The sequence below is a fragment of the Alligator mississippiensis genome, chromosome 6 (genome assembly GCF_030867095.1).
Source record: "Alligator mississippiensis isolate rAllMis1 chromosome 6, rAllMis1, whole genome shotgun sequence".
NCBI classification, from domain to species: domain Eukaryota; kingdom Metazoa; phylum Chordata; order Crocodylia; family Alligatoridae; genus Alligator; species Alligator mississippiensis.
Window position 1 is genome coordinate 25109471 of NC_081829.1, and position 17555 is coordinate 25127025.

The window sequence follows — 17555 nt, forward strand, 5'->3', positions numbered from 1 at the left end:
CCAATAATTAGATTTTGTATCTGGAATATTATATCAAATTTATAAATGTCCCATATATAGAATCCAATTATGGAGGGGTCATCTTACATCAGGGTTGTCTTCTATTCAAGTAAATAGTATTACCTATGGCAAGATTCAACATGGATCAAACTTCAAAACACTAACAAGCGAGAGGAAATTGCCTATTCTGTACCCAGCTTCCCAGCTTCTAGAGTAGTGGTTTTCAACCTCTTCAGACTCAAGGCATCTCTTGTTAGACTGGAGGCTTCCCTCAGAAAAAGCCAGCTCTTAGCTTCCGCTCGTTTCTTGACTACAGAAAAATAATAGAGCAATTCTTTTGTTGCAAAGACCTCTGGATTTTTGACACAATAGATTCCTATCTGAAATATCTACATACCTAATGGTACAGGTACTCCTAACTTAATGTCATCCTGGTTAACATTGTTTCGTTAGTGCATCACTGATCTATTAGAGAACATACTTGTTTGAAGTTGAGCAATGTTTGACTGTCGCCTGCTAGTAGGTAACTACTGTGACATAATTGGATTTGCTTAACATCATTTTGCTTAAAGTCACATTTTTAATATTGGATGGCACCCTTAAAAGGATCTTGTGGTACCCCAGATGCACTCATAAGTATACTAAAAGCCAGTGACTCTCAACCAGGGTGCCAGGGCTCAGGCTGGTTCCTGCTTGACCAATCCTCCACCCTACTTCCTGGGTCTTCTGCAAGTAAACACTGTAATATATAGTTTTTTTGAAACTGGGTGCCATTCAATTCACAAAAGTTATGGGGAGGGGAAGAAGGGGCTTCGAGTCCCAAAAGGTTGAGAACCACTTCTATAAGCTATCACAGAAGTAACTATTTCTTAAAATAAAAAAATATATTTTCTCTCCAAATCCTGCAACTCCATTATGCGTGGGAAAACCTTGTACAACAACTTGCATATCAGAATTTTAACCAGACTATGATGCAGATGCCTAGAAGATGAATGTTTCACAACCAGTGTTTTGGGTTAGAGTTTTCTTTTCTATTAAAAGTGAACAAGATTTACTGGGAAAGTGAATAGACAGACCATTACCTGAGAACAGAGAAGACTCTTGCCATCTTGCCAATTGCACGGATTTTGTTTCTGATTATTTCTTTTCGTGCTGCAGCTGTACCTACTTTCAATGGAATAAAAGAGAGTCTCAAGCTCATGTGTATTTATGGGGGAACAATGTTATACAAATGTACTGCATTGAACACAACTTTGTAAGTTCAATAATGCTTGAGAGAAGTCCAACACCTAAGTCATTTAAAGTATACACTGATTACAAAGTTAGCCTTGCTCACCAAGAGGCTGGTAAAACCATTCTTCCTTCGTGTTCACAAAATAAAAAGAAAAACCTCAATATTTTCAAAATGATTTACCAAAGCTAGCGATTATCACTTAAACCACTATCTTGTAGTTTTCATGATTATCATTCTATTTTCATGAAATCTCTCTCATGAAATTCTTCAGTGACACCTGAATCAAATGACAGGCCTACCTAGCAAAATATAGCAGCAATGGAAATATGCAATCTACAAAGATCATGAATTTGGCACTAACTATTTGGCAGACTTAGTTATCCAAAAGCAAGGCAAACTTTCCAATATACACAAAGGGAAAAAAAAAACCACAAAAAAAAAAATTCAGTGGCAAACAACTGCAGAACTAACTAGCATATGTTAGTTTCTTTATCTTCCAAATTTAGGATCTAAATGCCCTACACTTAATGTGTATCACCTGAAGAAATAACAATTGCCGAAGAACAGAGAAAGGGATTGTTTTAAGAGGAAATACCTGACGCAGAAACAATAATTAACAAGAAGGCATAAGGATGGCGAAGAGAGCACCACACGTTTCTCTTTTTGATCTGCCACTATATAGGATCTCTCTTTTTATCAATATTTATTTTGATCTGGTTTTCTGAGGGCAGAGTAGTAAGGAAAGCAAGCCTTCAATTATTTTCATTTTTCCCTTGTCATCCTCCAAACAAAATAGATCGCTAGGGACAAATCAGTAATCAAAGCTTCCGAAGGCTTCGTAGATGGTGTCATGTTGGTTTTGGATTCCTTGACCTTGGCATGCGATTCAATGGCACTGGTCTACATACAAGAGACGGTATTCACCTCACTGGCAGAGGGAAGAAGCTCTTTTCTATGAAAATCATCAACTTGCTGAGGAGGGCTTTAAACTAGGCATGTCTGGGGGAGAGAGGGAAGATTCCACTCCTGTACATGAATCCTCTGACCAAGATGACCCAGGGGACAGCCAAGATGACCCAGGGGAGGGCATTCATATAGGGGACATCCAGATGAGTACCAATGCCCTGAGATACTTGCAGAGGGACAGAAAACCTAAGGCGATTCAGGTGAACTCAGGCGTCTTTATGGGAATGCCAGAAGCATGGGCAATAACCAAGACGAACTAGCACTCCTTCTGGTAGATGAGAAATTTGATTGACTTCATTGGGTCGATGGAGACCTGGTGGGACAATACATATGATTGGGCAGTGAATATAGAATGAATAGGCTCTATAGGAAGGATAAGGCTGGGAAGAAGGGAGGAGGTGTGGCCCTCTATGTGAAAGAGTAGTACTTGTAGGTCATGTGTGACTGCAGGGAGAGGTCCCTTGAGACCCTCTGGGTTAAGATACAAGGGGACTCAGAAGAGGGAGACCTGATGGTGGGAGTCTACTATAGACCTCCTTATCAAGAAGAGGAGAGTGATCAGGCATTCTCCAGGGAATTGAGGCAGCCAGCACTAAAGACTTGTTTGTCATGGGTGACTTCAACTACCCTGACATCTGTTGGGAAGATCATTCAGCGAGCTCCAGCAGGTCAACCAACTTCTTGGCAGCTATCGACGACCTGTTCTTGACACAGGCTGTGGAAAGGCCAACTAAGGGTAAAGCCACTTAGTGCTGACCAAAGGGGAGAATATGGTAGATGACCTGAAGATTGGAGGTACTCTGGGCAACAGTGATCATGATCTGATTAGGTTCACTGTCAATTCAGTTTCACAGTCAGTAGATCAGAAGCCCTAGACTTCATGAAGGCATACTTTAGTAAACACATGGGGAAGACAACATGAAATCAGTCCTGAACAGGTGAGGGTACTCTAAAAACATATGGATGTTTTCAAGTCTGCTGGGCCAGATGACCTGCATCCAAGAGTCCTGAAAGAAGTGGCTGAGCTCATAGCAGGGCCTGTGAAATAGCTGTTCAAAGAGTCGTGGAACTCAGGAGTGGTCCTGAACAACTGGAAGGGGGCTAACGTGGTACTGATCTTTAAGAAATGGAAAAGGGATGACCCTGCAAACTACAAACCAGTCAGTCCGACTTCAGTCCTGGGAAAAATCTTTGAAAAAATTGTTAAGGAGGCCATCACTCGCAAGCTCGTAACTGGTGGGGTATTAAGAGGCAACCAGCACAGCTCTGACAAGGAAAGGTCATGCCTGACAAACCTGGTGTCCTTTTATGACCAGGTAACTAACCAGCTGGACAACGGACATGAGGTAAACATAGTTTACCTAGACTTCAGTAAAAGCTCTGATTCTGTTTCCCATGAGAATCTCTCAATCAAACTGGATGGTACTGGCCTAAACCAGTCTACAGTGAGGTGGGCTGGCAACTGGCTCAGAGGCCAATCCCAGAGAGCTGTAATCGAGGGGATGGCCTCATCCTGGAGGACCTTCTCCAGTGGTGTCACCCAGGGATCGGTGCTTGGACCCATGCTCTTTAGCATCTTTATCAGTAACTTGGATAAGGGGGGTGGAAAGTGCAATGATTAAGTTTGCAGATGACACCAAGCTGTGGGGAAATGTGGGCACGTCAAAGGATAAGGTAAGGATCCAGGATGACCTTGACAGACTAGTCCTATGGGCTGAATGCAATCAGATGAGGCTCAATAGGGGTAAGTGCTGGGTCCTTCATCTGGGTAGGAAGAACCTTCACCATAATTATAGAATGGGTGGTGGTCCACTGGCTGGCACTGCATCTGAAAGGGACCTGGAGGTGACAGTCTGCCAGAAGATGAATATGAGACAACACTGCAATGAAGTTGCCAGCAGGGCAAACAGAATGCTGGCGTGCATCAGAAGATGTGTTGCCAATAGATCCAGAGGTGCTCCTCCCCCTCTATTTGGCGTTGGGTGAGGCCACAGCTGGAGTACTGTGTCCAGTTCTGGGCACCACACTCCAGGAAGGATGTGTATAAGCTCAAAAGGGTACAAAGAAGGGCCACCCGTATGATCACGGGCCTGGAGGATAAGACCCATGAGGAGAGACTCTGGGAACTGGGCCTGTTCAGTGTGAGTAAGAGAAGACTGAGAGGTGGCTTGATAGCCACCCAGTTTTGGATATGATGCGGAGAATCTTGAGAAGGTCCAGAGAAGGGCCACTTGTATGGTCAGAGGCCTGCAGGCAAGGCCCTATGGGAAGAGACTGAAGGACCTAGATCTCTTCAGCCTTCAGAAGAGAAGGCTAAGAGGTGATCTTGTGCCTGACTATAAATTAATCAAGGGAGGGCAGCAGGGAATAAGAGATGCTCTATATTCTAGGACACCCCCTGGAGTAACTAGGAACAATGACCACAAATTGACAGAGAGCAGATTTAGGTTGGACATTAGAAAGAACTTCTTCACAGTAAGGGTTGACAGAATCTGGAATAGGCTTCCAAGGGAGGTGGTGCTTTCCCCTACCTTGGGGGTCTTCAAAAGGACTCTGGACAAGCACACCTAGCTGGGGTTGTCTGACCCCAGTGCTCTTTCCTGCCCAGGGCAGGGGGTTGTACTCGATGACCTACTGAGGTCCCTTTCGACCCTAACATCTATAAATCTATGAATCTACAAGTATGTCAGAGGTGAACATCAAGATCTAGGTGAGCAACTCTTCAGAATGGCACCCCTTGGGAGGACAAGGACCAATGGGCAAGTTAACTGAGAAAAAATTTAGGCTGGACATAAGGAAAAACTTCTTTACTGTAAGGGTAACTAGAATCTGGAACACACTCCCAGCAGAGGTGGTGCAACCGCCATCCTTAGAAATGTTCAAGAGGAGGCTGGACAAGTATTTTGTTGAGCTTGTTTGAGACCAATTACTTCCTGCCCACGGCAAGGGACCAGACTTGATGATCTTACAGGTCCCTTCTGGTCGTTTGATTCTGATTCTAAGCTAAGGTCACTTCTAAACTCACCCTCAGCTCAGCAAATGGAATAATTTTGAGTTTTTAAAAGACCTTTTTTTAAACATTATAGACATGAAAAAAGTAAATTCAATGGAGATCTGGGGTGAGGGCTCCACTCCTGCCAAGTTGCTCTTTTACAGTTGATAAAAGGGCTGGGAATGGCAACTCTGACTAGGGGAGATTACTCAAATTCAGACACCTCCATTCCCCTAAAAAGCCCTGAAATAGGAAGTAGGCTGTGGGGACAGCTGCAATACACAGTAGCGAAGAGATTACAGGGCGTGCTATAACCCATAGTGGGAAGCTGCCATACCTTTAGGGCTGTCTAAAGGGGCAGATCCAAAGAGGGTGTGGCAGCACAGCTACACTCTTCACCCCTCTGGATGTGCTGCAGTGGTGCTCAGTGGGAACCCTCTGGGCTCCCCTGCTTTTGCAGTTCTGGAGCCCAGAGGGTTAGTGTCGTCACTACTGCTCATCCGCTTCCTTCCCCTGATGCTGAATTTAGCAGGAAGGGAGAGGGTAAACAGCAGCAGCGTTCACCCCCTGTGCTCCAGAGCCATGCAAAAGTAGGGACTCCATCCAGACGCTGCCCCAATCACCTGGTGAGCTAAGACCTCACTGTTCATGCAGAGTGCCAGCAGGAACTCATGCCAACCATACAGTAAACTCAGAGCTCACTGCACATGTATGGCATAGCAAAGTAGGGGGACTGAACAGCCCCCTTCCCATTTCCTGGATCTACAATCTGCTGTCTACATTCTGTTTTTGTAAGAGGAACAGTGCAGACTCTTACTCCTTGCTCCTAATGCCTGTGTAAGAAATTATCAGTCTGAAACATTAAGCAATATTTTCTATGATTCTATAGGTATTCTTCAAAAGACTCATTGAATCATTAAAAGAATCACAATAAAACATTTTCTTCTATGAACAGAACTTGTACAGATAAAATATTTTGCTAAGCAAATAATCACACAATTAGAAGAACGCCTCTGAATATAAGTATCTGCAGTAAGAGGTTTCTGGAAAGCATGTTGTAGCCACTATAGTTAACGGTCAATTTTAAATTTCTATAATACCATATTTGTAAAAACTGCACAATACATTTATTACAACTGTCATCTGATTAGCCAGAAGAAATTAAAAAGTACTAAACAAACAGGATTTTGGAACACTCGATAAATACATTTCATGCATAATTTAAAGTAAAAACGCTCACAGTAAAAGTTGTTATATAGGGCAAGACAGAAAACTGAACGCTCCCTATACATGCAGGTCCAAAGATAAAAATATTAGAATACGTAAAAGAATGAAATTCTATAAAAAGAGGAATGGAAGAAAGGAGAACATTTTTCATGCACAGAAAGACAGATGTCTTGGAATATGACTTCTGATGACACAAGATACCATTCTTATACATTTTTTTTTAAATGGCAATAAAACCAAACAAAAATGTATAGAAGAAAATAAACATGTTTTGTACTCATATTCATACTATGAGATTCTATGAAGTCATATTTCAAAACATTAATACTCTGTCTGGTCTGTACCTTTTTTATTGCCATGTATGAGTCGTTCTTCAGATGGAGAGTCCAGAAAAAAGGAAGTGAATGATGGAGAAAAGGTGAGCGAGACAGATTTAACTTGGCAGTGGTAATAAAGGATGAATGGAAAAGAAAAGTGAAGTAAATGGAAAACTGCCACACTTAACAAATGCATTTGTTGACTAAAAAAAACGCAGATCATTTTACAACTTTGATAGCATGGAAAATTAGGCAAGTCTTTGGATAATCCATTTATGTAGGGAAGATTATGTGTAGACAGTATATAGGTGGAATTAAGAGATAGGCATCAAGCAAAGAAACTGTTGAAGGAGATGGGGAAATAAGTATTAAAAAAAAGAATTAAAAAAAGTTCAAGTGCTGTACTAGCAAGGGAGCATATACAATAAACTGATGGTAGAGGTTATGCTGGACAGCCAAAAAAAGCCTGTCATCTCACTGTACGTAATTTTAATCTCATATATAACCCCTTGATCTCACAAATACTTATGCATGTGACAAACCACTTCAAACACAATAATATTATTTAAAAACAATATAAGCTTAAGTAGCGTTGAAGTGATGTTGTAGCCATGATGATCCAGGAACTATGTGAGGGGCAAGGATTTGTGTGAGCAATATCTTTTATTGGAACAACAGCATGGTTTGGATAGACTTGGACAAGTTTGAGAATGCAACAAGCAAAACAAAAAAATATACACCAGAACATAAATATGTTCTATATTAGTATTCACACTACTAGATTCTACAAAGTCATATTTCGCAATATTAGTACTCTGTCTAGTCTGTACCTTTTTTGTTGCCACGTACGAGTCTTTCTTCAGATAGAGCCCAGAACAATTATGAAGAAAAATGCATTGCATTTGATAGCTTGTCTAAGTCTGTCCCAACCATGCAGGTGGTTTCATAATATATCACCCACAGAAATCTTTGCCTCTTGCAGTACACACTTAAGTACTTGCAAGATCAAGCTGAAAGGCAACATTTTTCTTTTTCTTGTTACAGGAAAGTTCAGGTGGCTTTATGGATAGTCAAGCCCTTCAAAATTAAAATGCATAGCTTTTTTGTAACAATATGGTTTCTTTTACACTATTTTAATAGTAATTAAATACTAATTCAATATGAAATGCTTGCACTCAAATATGGAAACTGCAAATAGGGGTGCTTTTTCTTTAGTATTACTTTTTGCTTATCAAAGTGTGTTCTTAAAAAACCCAAACCCTCAAGTCAAATCAATTCCATTCTTTGGATGAAATAAATCTTGAGAATTGTATTAAAAGATTTTGTTAAACAGTAAATAATGTAAAATAATGATGGTATTATACTGTAAGTCATGGCATCTTACTACTGCAAAAAAAACTCTTAAGGATTCAGTGCACTGCTACAGTTGAGGACATCAGACTCTACATACTGAAGATTTTTGCAATTGGTAAGGCTATATGTTGTATAGTTCATACACACACACACATACATATACACACACGCGAATATATACAGCATATACACAATAACCTCTCTTTCAAAGCTTTCTGCTTTAAATTCAAGAAGCAAAATTAACATATACGTGAGAAAGTTTCATAGAGAGCAACAAGTCTTTGCCATATAAAATATATTTACATCTGTTTGACAGAAATGTATCAGTTTTAGAAGGATAAAAATAAATGTTGTATTAAAAAGATGGAGTTATGAGAATGCTATAAATAAATTATCAATACATTATTCTAGCTAAATGTCTATTAACCTTGTGTGTCAAGCAAATAACATTTTCAGTGGTGGAAACATATTAACTTTTTATTTTTATTAACTTTTAAAGTCCTAAGACTTTGAAAACTTTACATATAAATGTTTCATCTTTGATCTGTAATCACGTGTTGATGTTTACAAAATAAATATCATTATTGCTTGCTAATAGCTTACAAAAGAAAAAAAAAGGAAGGTATGTGCATGCATGTACACATGTGCGCACTTTTTACATACACAAACCTAAATCTAAAGAAAAAGGAACAAAACCTGAAGACAATACATTTTTCCTATCATATAGATATCACTAGCCAAATCTCAACCACTAAACTACTGTTCCACAAGTTTCCATGAAAGTATAATAGTTTATAGATATAAAAGTAACCCTACCGTCAAATTGATCTTCTCCTTCTGTCATTAATTCATCATCAGAGCAAATGCTCAGAACATTCACCAACATTTCTGTTACTGTATTGAAAAGAATAATAATGAATTAACTGGTTGTACATATCTAAATATTTTCAGGAATGCGAAGTGAAACAAAGCATCTGCATCTACAGTTAACAAATTTATTGTCCTAGGAAATACTCGAGTTGCTCAGTAATCTGATCTTCTGGACAAACATAGTTTTCAATGCTAATAGTAGTCAAGGAACCCACATGTCCTTCTCTGCAGTATTGCAGTCTAGCACTCCCCAGTCTGTATTTTTCATGTGATTATTCCATCTCAAGTACAGGACTTTTCACTTATCCTTCTTGAATTTCTTCTGGTTAATGCAAACTGTTTCTCCAGTGTATCCAGGTCATTGTAGATCCTAGCTCTACCCTGTAGTTTCTGCAACTTCACCCAATTTGGTGTTGTCTGAAGATTTGCTAAGCATGTACTCAATTCCATCATCCAAATGATTTATGAACATGTGAACAATACCAGACCTAGGACAGACTCTAGGGAGCCCCACTTGATTTTAGATGTTAAACGAACATCCATCAGATCTAGACAGTATTTAAGAATTCTAATAATGTAATACTGACACTGTATAAAATTAGAAAAATCTGTAATAAAACATTATGCAAAATGGAAACAGTTTCTTGAAATTGTCCACAAACCTCAACTGCTAGCATCTGTTAGTTTTGGGCATCTATTCTGGCTTGAACACGTATTAGGATGTGGCTTTTATAGTATTACTGGCCAACAGCCTCTCAAGAATGATGGCGGAGCGGGGGGCGAGGATGGAGTGCTGCCACCTAATGTCCCATGCTGCTGCTGTTCTGCCTCTTGCAGGGAATGGGTGGGGGGGAAGGAGCCAAGACCGGTGCTGCTGGTGGCTTTGGAATCATGGCAGTGCTCCCCCATGCTTGGAGCACTCTGATTGGCTGTTTCTGTCAGCTAATCAGAGTGCAACTAAAGTGTTACAGACATAGGCTTTTATAATATTAGAATTATTAACTAAACTTGTTATATGACATATACATGTCAAACGTGTAGCTAAACTTTGGTGACAATCTAAAGTCATAAGCTTAATTGTACAATAAGGATCTTTTCCCTCTACATTGAAATCTATTCATTGTTTGTATCTTGCACTTTTAAAGAATTACTGCTAAGAATGATTTATATGCATGATCCATGGTCATGCATATAAATCAATACTTCTCTCAAGACAAACATGCATATGAGTAATTCTATAGGATCGTAAGTTATAAATAAGCTAGCCATAAAAAGGACTGTGTTAAGTCATATGCTAAAGCTTGCTCTATTTGAACCAATGCAGTATAGCATGAGACTAAGGATTGGTCTAATATATTTTCTGTGGCTGATTGGTTATGGTCTCTATAGGTTTAATCAACTAACTAGTTAAGCTGTGCTTGATTTGTTTTCCAAACTTTTTCTTGTACTAAAACAATGAATTATTGACACTATGCAATAATATGTCTTGTAAAGAACTTAAATTTTGACTGCTTCATCATGCAAAATTACAGCTACCTCAGCCAAAAGGGTGATGGAAGAAGTACCAATCACTATGGGTGAAGTTGCATCCTATTTCATGATCTCTCACCAATATATACTATAGCACATTTAGATGAGGATTTATAATGGAACATGCAAATAACATTTCTTTGAGCAAGTGTTCATATCTCTTCCCCCTAATTCAAAAACAAAAGAGTAGGCACCTCTGAAAAAATATCCTCCTCTTCAGTAAATATTAACTTGCAACAGCAACAAGAACGGAATACAAAGACTTCTACTTAAGTTGTGTAACAATTACCTACCTTTCTCTCCAACAAATGGCAATGACCACGTGAATACATCCATAAAATTTGGTAACCAGTAAGGATGTGGAGAACAATTGAACTGGCGAATATTCATCACATTATTTTCATATTTTAATACAGCAGCTGTAAAACATTCAGAAATTCAGGTACAAATGTTTATCTTTCACAATAAGCACAATAGTTACAGAGCCACCATTTAACCCTACTTACAGCTGTTTTACAACTCAGATAAATATAAACCCAAGAGGCACTCCTTACTTTTTTTATTCATGACTACCATGGGATAGTAACAGAGAGGATTCTACCAGAGAGCTTTGGACAATGAGAAACTAACTGTCATTACTACAAATGTTGCAGTTTAAGCGATGTACTTAAAAAAAAAATTAATTTTAGTGTCAGTACAATTCTGTATTAATAAAAGACATATGTAAGAAAACTAATGAAAAATGCTATTTCAGGCATGATAAGAAACCTCCAAGTCAAAATAACAATCAGATTCAGGCATTATTTATATCCTCTCTATAAATCAACTTTCTTATAAAGCCACTGGGAAGTCTTCCACTCCAAATGGCAAAGGAACAAACTCAAGGAAATCTGAAAACTAGGATGGAGAAGCCACATGGAGAAGGCAAAAAGACAGCTTTCTGGTAGAGCTTTCCTGTAGTTATTTTTGCAAGGGTGGAGTGAGGATGGCTTGCATTGACTTGAGAGTAGCTTTTGGATTCATTGAAAGGTGGAGAATCACACAAAATTAGGGTTGGAAGGAACCTCAGGAGGTCATCTAGTCCAACCCCATAATCAAAGCAAGGCCATCTCCATCTAGATCATCCCAGCCAAGGCTTTGTCTACTTGGGTTATATAAACAGGGATGAACATTTCACAACCTCTCTGGGTAACTTACTTCAGAGCATTACTACCCTCCTTGTAAGAAAGTTTTTACTAATATTTGACCTAAATTTCCCTTGCTGCAACTCGAGATCATTGCTCTTTGTTCTGTCATATACCACCCTGAGAACAGTCTAGTTCCTCTTTGGAACCTCAGGTAATTGAAGGTTTCTATTAAATCCCTCCTCAGTCATCTCTTCTCCAGACTAAATAAGTGCAGTTCCTTCTGCCCCTCCTCACAAGTCATGTGCCCCAGCCTGCCTACATTTATGCTGCCCTCCACTGGACTCTCCCCAATTTCTCCACATCCTTTCTGTAGCGGGGGGCCCAAAACTGGACACAGTACTCCAAATGTGGCCTTACTACTGCTGAATAGAGGGGAATAATCACTTCCCTTGATCTATGGCAACACTCCTACTAATGCAACCCAATATGCTGTTAGCCTTCTTTGCAACAAGGGCATGCTGTTGGTTTATGTTCATGTTCAGCTTACTGTCCATTGTAATCCCTAGGTCTTTTTCTGCAGAGCTGCTGCTTAACCAGCTGGTCCCCAGCCCATGGGATTGTTCTGCCCTCAGTGCAGGACTTTGTAATAATGCATTAAGACAGCATTTGTTCCTATAACCTATTATGACAGCCCCACAAAGTGGAAAAGGGGGAGCAAAACTGATCTTCACTATCTTGGCACAGAAGTCTGAATTTCAATAGGACTGTTAATATGCTTGACAGATTTACTGGACTCCCACTGATTCAGGGGACTCTTTACAAGGCACAAATTTTTTTAAATTAATTTCCTTGGTCTTTTTTTTTTTTTTTCTCTCTCTCTGTTTCTGGATGATCTAATCCTGTTTTCATAATTCAACTACCATCCCAAACTGATAACATGTAACATCTCCACCATTAACTTTTCTTCCACACCTCAGCGTCTCTCTCTCTCTGAAATTACCTCTTGTATGTAAAACTGAACAAGAACAAAACCAAACTCCTTACCATTCCCTTTTGCTGCTGACAGCAGTGCCATCTCTCTCACTACATTGGTCCACACTCTTGTGCTTATTTTTTATTTCCTTCCTCACTCTTGCTCAACACAACCAAACTGTATCCAAAATCTAATACCTTTTCCACCTCCATATTTCTAAAATATGTCTACCTATACCTATGTCCAAGTCTCACTTATGCTCTTAATATATTTAATTTTAATGTAGCATTCCCTCTTTGGCTTCAAAAACACCCCTGTCCCTCCTCAATTGTGCAAAATGCAGTATCTGCCATGTCTATCAACTGAATCCCATCACTCCCTCCCTTTGCTTTGTTCTACCAGCTCACCATTTATAATGAAATTTAAGCTTTTAGTCGTCATGTTCAAAGCTCTATACACTGTTGTGCTGCCCTCTTCTACCCTGCCTATTCCAGGCTTAGGCTGCCTCCATTGGAATGGAGGCCAGCCCTCCATTCCAATATTCCTGGTTTGCCTTCCCATTTTTGCTTACCACACAATTATTTCCATGTCTTCTTACCCATGAACCCCTAAGCACAGTGCAAATTCCTGAGCTCATTTCATGGCCCCTGCCAAGTCGACATTTAACGTTTCACTTCTGTCAAGCTTCATACCATGAATTCAGCTAAACCATATATAAATTGACTACTGTTATCCCACCTTCCACCCCTCTCTACTTTGCTGCTTTTCTTTAGACTTTGAGCAACTCTGTAAGCACAGAACATCCTTTCCTGTCTGCAAAGCATTTGGTTGGTGCTTCTATAAATATTAACTTCTAAAAAGGGAAAAGTATACTTTGTTTTATCATTGGTTGATTTCAGCACAAAGGCCATCCTGTACAGTTATTTTTACATGTCCATGCATTTATGCCATGTGCATTTTGCATACTGTGTAAGTTTGACTCAAGGGTTTTTTGGTTTGTTTTTTTAGAGAACAGCACTGATATTTGGATAGTGCTTCTGTCACCAGACTATTTTAGGAAAGATTTAATGTAATATAATTTTCTTAGGAATAAATTCTTACCTTTATTATTGTAGACATCCAAGTAATTAGGTGCCGAAAAAATTGTTATTAATGATGGGAACCCTGTTGTTTGACTTTTTCTGTACATTCTATAGCTGTAAAACCAAATAACTTAATTTGCATCATAAAGAATAAGTGATGATTTTGTATTTTGCATTGTTGAGTAATTTCTGGAAGGATACAAAATAACTTACCCTGCATCTTGTGCTTCATGTGCTCTAATAATTGACAACAAGTTATTATTTTGCAAAAATTCGCAAACTGCTGGGTAGCTGTGAAATAAAAACAGCTATGAGTAAAATCAACCTTTTCTAAAGATATATAATTCTTAATACTAAAATATCAATTAAATCCTAAATTACTTTTTACCTATAAAAATAGGAACATCCTCTGACTGTATTGTGACTGAAGTGCTCCTGTGAGTTTTCATTTCCAAAATCTTCTGAGGGATCTGACCACAGTAAGTCACACATTGGTCCAAACGCAGGAGGCTCTTTAAATCTATCTAGCTGTTTAAAAAAAAACAAACACCACAAATCTGATTTTAATACTGAATAGGTCAGTTTTGCTCTTTATCTGTATAATTACATACTTAATCCCCGTCACATCTTTTTCCCTATTATGTAAAACAGAAAGAATCCAAACACTCAGGTGAAGACTTGAGCACACAGCCATTAAAACCATGAGAATTACTAGCCATATCCAGAAGAGAGGGATCTTCCAGAATGGTGTGTGTGTGTTATGAGAAAGTAAATTTATACAGATGGACCCAAATTGTCTTTTCTCAGTTGCACCATATAAATCAGACTGAAAACAATAGTGGGAATTAATAACAACATAGAAAACAGAATGGATAAAAAATGATATAAAACCATAGCAGGCAGCAGAGTCAGACAATCCAATATCACATCCAAAGAAATGAACATCTCTACAATATATTGTTTATAAAGTAGTGAAGAGATGGATAGCTTGAGTCTTCACAGACTTTTTCTTTCATACATAGTTTTATTGCTGTGCCACAACACTGCCATGGACCTTGGAGGGAGTGGGGGGGAGGCCCTGAGCACTTCTGGAGGAATTTTATCTTTTTTTTTTAAGAAATGCCTGTTCTGATCCATTTGGAAACTTGTTTCAGTGGCTTGTTACCTTTCCAGTGACCACATAAAGAAAAACAAAATAGAGCATTTGCTATGCAAAAGGAAAGTATCCTGATCATAGGAAAGTAGGGCTGGAAGAAAATGCATGAGGTCATTTAGTCCAGCCCCCCCCCTAAACTAAACCATCCAAGTCACACATCTGTCTAACCTGGTCTTGAAAATTTCCACAGATGGAAATTCCACAACTTCTCTAGGTGACCTGTCCCAATGATTGACCACCCACATAGTCAGAAAGTTCTTACTAATATCCAACCTAAATTTTCTCTGCTTAAATTAAGGCCACTGCTCCTAGCCCTGGTCTCCTACAGCCACAGATAAAAAGCTATCTCCAACCTCTTTATATTCTCCCTTCAGGTATTTGAAGATTTATCAAATCCCCCCCATAGTCTTCTCTTCTGTATGTTATACTTGAGATCACACTTCAGAATTTCCCTAATTGATATCAGATATGCAAGTTGCAAAATAAAGAACAGATAAGCTTTATAATAACTCCAGTTTATTCACAGGGTGCCTTCATCCAAGAAATGTAGGAAAAGTTCTTTGAGGGACATTGCATTAATCTCATTTTACCTCCCATGCCAAAGATGACTTTCATGGTGCTAGACAACACTTAACTTTTCATGACAGGTTCGAAGGGAGGTTTGGTGAGCAACTGAAGAACTTTCTTTAGCCTGTAACAGTCAGTAGGGACCCACTGCAATATGGAACCAGGAGCAGTGCCAATCTGTTTCATACCCTGGAAAGTCTGAGCCACCTGTAACATAAGTGGAGAGGTCCAGTTCTTTACAAATCCCTGCCAGAACAAAAACCAGGCAGGTTTCAACTGAATTTTACGTTGGGATTTATTCCTTAAATGTTAATAATCCAAAGGATAACAATCCCCATGCTGCATGATAGAATGCTGACTGGAATTCTTCTGGAGTGATGAAGCAAATTCATTAACTGCCTGGGGCACCTGAGTTACTGCAGACTAAAACATCAAGTTTATCAGCCAACAGCAAGAGGTTTAGTACAAGGTCTTAACTGAGGCATCTACAGAAGAAAGATTGTACTGCCTGGAATAACATCTGGAAAGCAAAGGATTGCAAGCCCAGAAAAAGGAGCTTAGAGAAACATTCTAGACTGATTTTTCTAAAACATTTTCTATGCTCCTGACCAGAATGAAGAGAAGGCAGCAGTATACATCAAAACATTCAGTTCCTGGAAACCACACATCTTTCTTCCAAGTTACCTTCTCACAGCATCTAGAAAAATATGGGGGCCTTTTAGTTTTTATTTTTATGAAGAAAATAGATTGATTTTTTTTAGGAAAATAGGTTGTGGAAAGCTATTCTGCTTAAACACCTATTTAAATATTCAGTATATGACTGTAGCTCCTATTTCACTTAATAGAAAATTTCTGATCTAGCAGTTGGCACATTTCTAAAGACTTATCCAAAACATAAGAAGCTGGCTTGCAAACTGTTCCATATGCAGACTGTATTTACAGCTACATAAAGCTCTAAGCACTTGTCACATGGGAAATGTTAACTAAGAATTTGTCCACATGGGAAGTTATTTCAGACTAGTTAATTCCTGATCAACAACCTGGGTGGATGTTTTATTCCGAAGTCGCTGAACCTGCTTGCTTTAGCAGGTAATTATTTCAGAATAAGGCATTCTTATTAAAGCATAATAGCACTGACACAATGTGTTAATCAAAGTTATTCTGCTTTAAATTCACATCCTATATTAATCTGAATTCTCTGTGTTGACAAGTCCTAAAGCTGTAAGAATTCATTGTTCCTAAAGAAAATGCATTAAACCCTAACATGAATGCTTTCATTCAGGAGTAGCATGATCCTGGATGTGGATTAAGCTACAAGTGAAAGTCACTTTATTTCTAAATAAGAGCACCCCATTTAGATACACAATACATTTGTGCATAGTGACTTGCTGACTTTAGGCAACTTGTCATTCCTTTCTTGAGAGTCCCTGTATAAACAGAGACCTACCTAAGTCACAGTGAGACGACAAGTTTTTTTGGCCCGCTCACAGCACACACAACCAATTTCACGGGCATGTCACAGCAACCCCGCCCCTCACTGATGGCTGGCTGAGGGCACCTTCACTCAGTTTATGTCACTACTGTTTTCTTTGCCTTGTCCCTCACCACTGATTGGCAGAGGGTGCCTTCACTCAGTCTAATCACTACCGCTTCCTTTTCCTTTGCCCTGCCCCTCACAGCTGATTGGTGGAGAGCACCTTCACTCAGTCTATCTCACTACCATTTGGGGGTTTTTTTGGTTGACTTCACAGAAAATCGGATCCCATGCCAGATTTCCCGGCAATGGTAGATAACACTGTTTTTTGAGGTTTCTGTGAAACTGTAATTTAGGTAGGTCCCTATGTATACAGGCACCCCAAGAATGATGTGAAAGGTGGATCAGGGGGTTTGTCGTCAAATGTGTTGTCAACAAAAAGGAGATCTCAAGCAAGACAGAGAGCAAAGATGTGAGAGATTACAGACAGACTCCCAGTAATGGCTCCATTACAGTTTCTGTTAAAAGTGGGGCATGAGACATGCTGGGTGTGTGGAAGAGAACTGGCTTTAATCAGGCAGAGATGCTGGGATGAGGAAATAAGGGAAGAAAGGATACAGGTTAGAAGGGAAGCCTACAAAGAGAGATGGGACTGGAACCCAGCAGTGATGTGCAATGCAAGTAGAG

The 17555-nt window shown here is 39.3% G+C and overlaps 1 protein-coding gene across 6 annotated transcripts in view; it reads right to left on the reverse strand.

Moving 5' to 3' along the window:
- The window catches only part of PPP3CB (protein phosphatase 3 catalytic subunit beta), an 86356-nt gene that overhangs the window by 14832 nt on the left and 53969 nt on the right, over positions 1–17555 (reverse strand). For 4 of the 6 annotated variants that reach the window (XM_014601398.3, XM_059729720.1, XM_006263966.4 and 1 more), the window contains 6 exons: positions 14060–14199; positions 13885–13962; positions 13691–13785; positions 10783–10908; positions 8906–8983; positions 1083–1167 (listed from right to left, as the gene is read on the reverse strand). In XM_014601398.3, coding sequence (XP_014456884.1) covers positions 1083–1167; positions 8906–8983; positions 10783–10908; positions 13691–13785; positions 13885–13962; positions 14060–14199 — 602 coding nt within the window. The remainder of the gene's footprint in view (positions 1–1082; positions 1168–8905; positions 8984–10782; positions 10909–13690; positions 13786–13884; positions 13963–14059; positions 14200–17555) is intronic. The other 2 variants (XM_019497097.2, XM_019497100.2) reach the window with 1 other exon arrangement.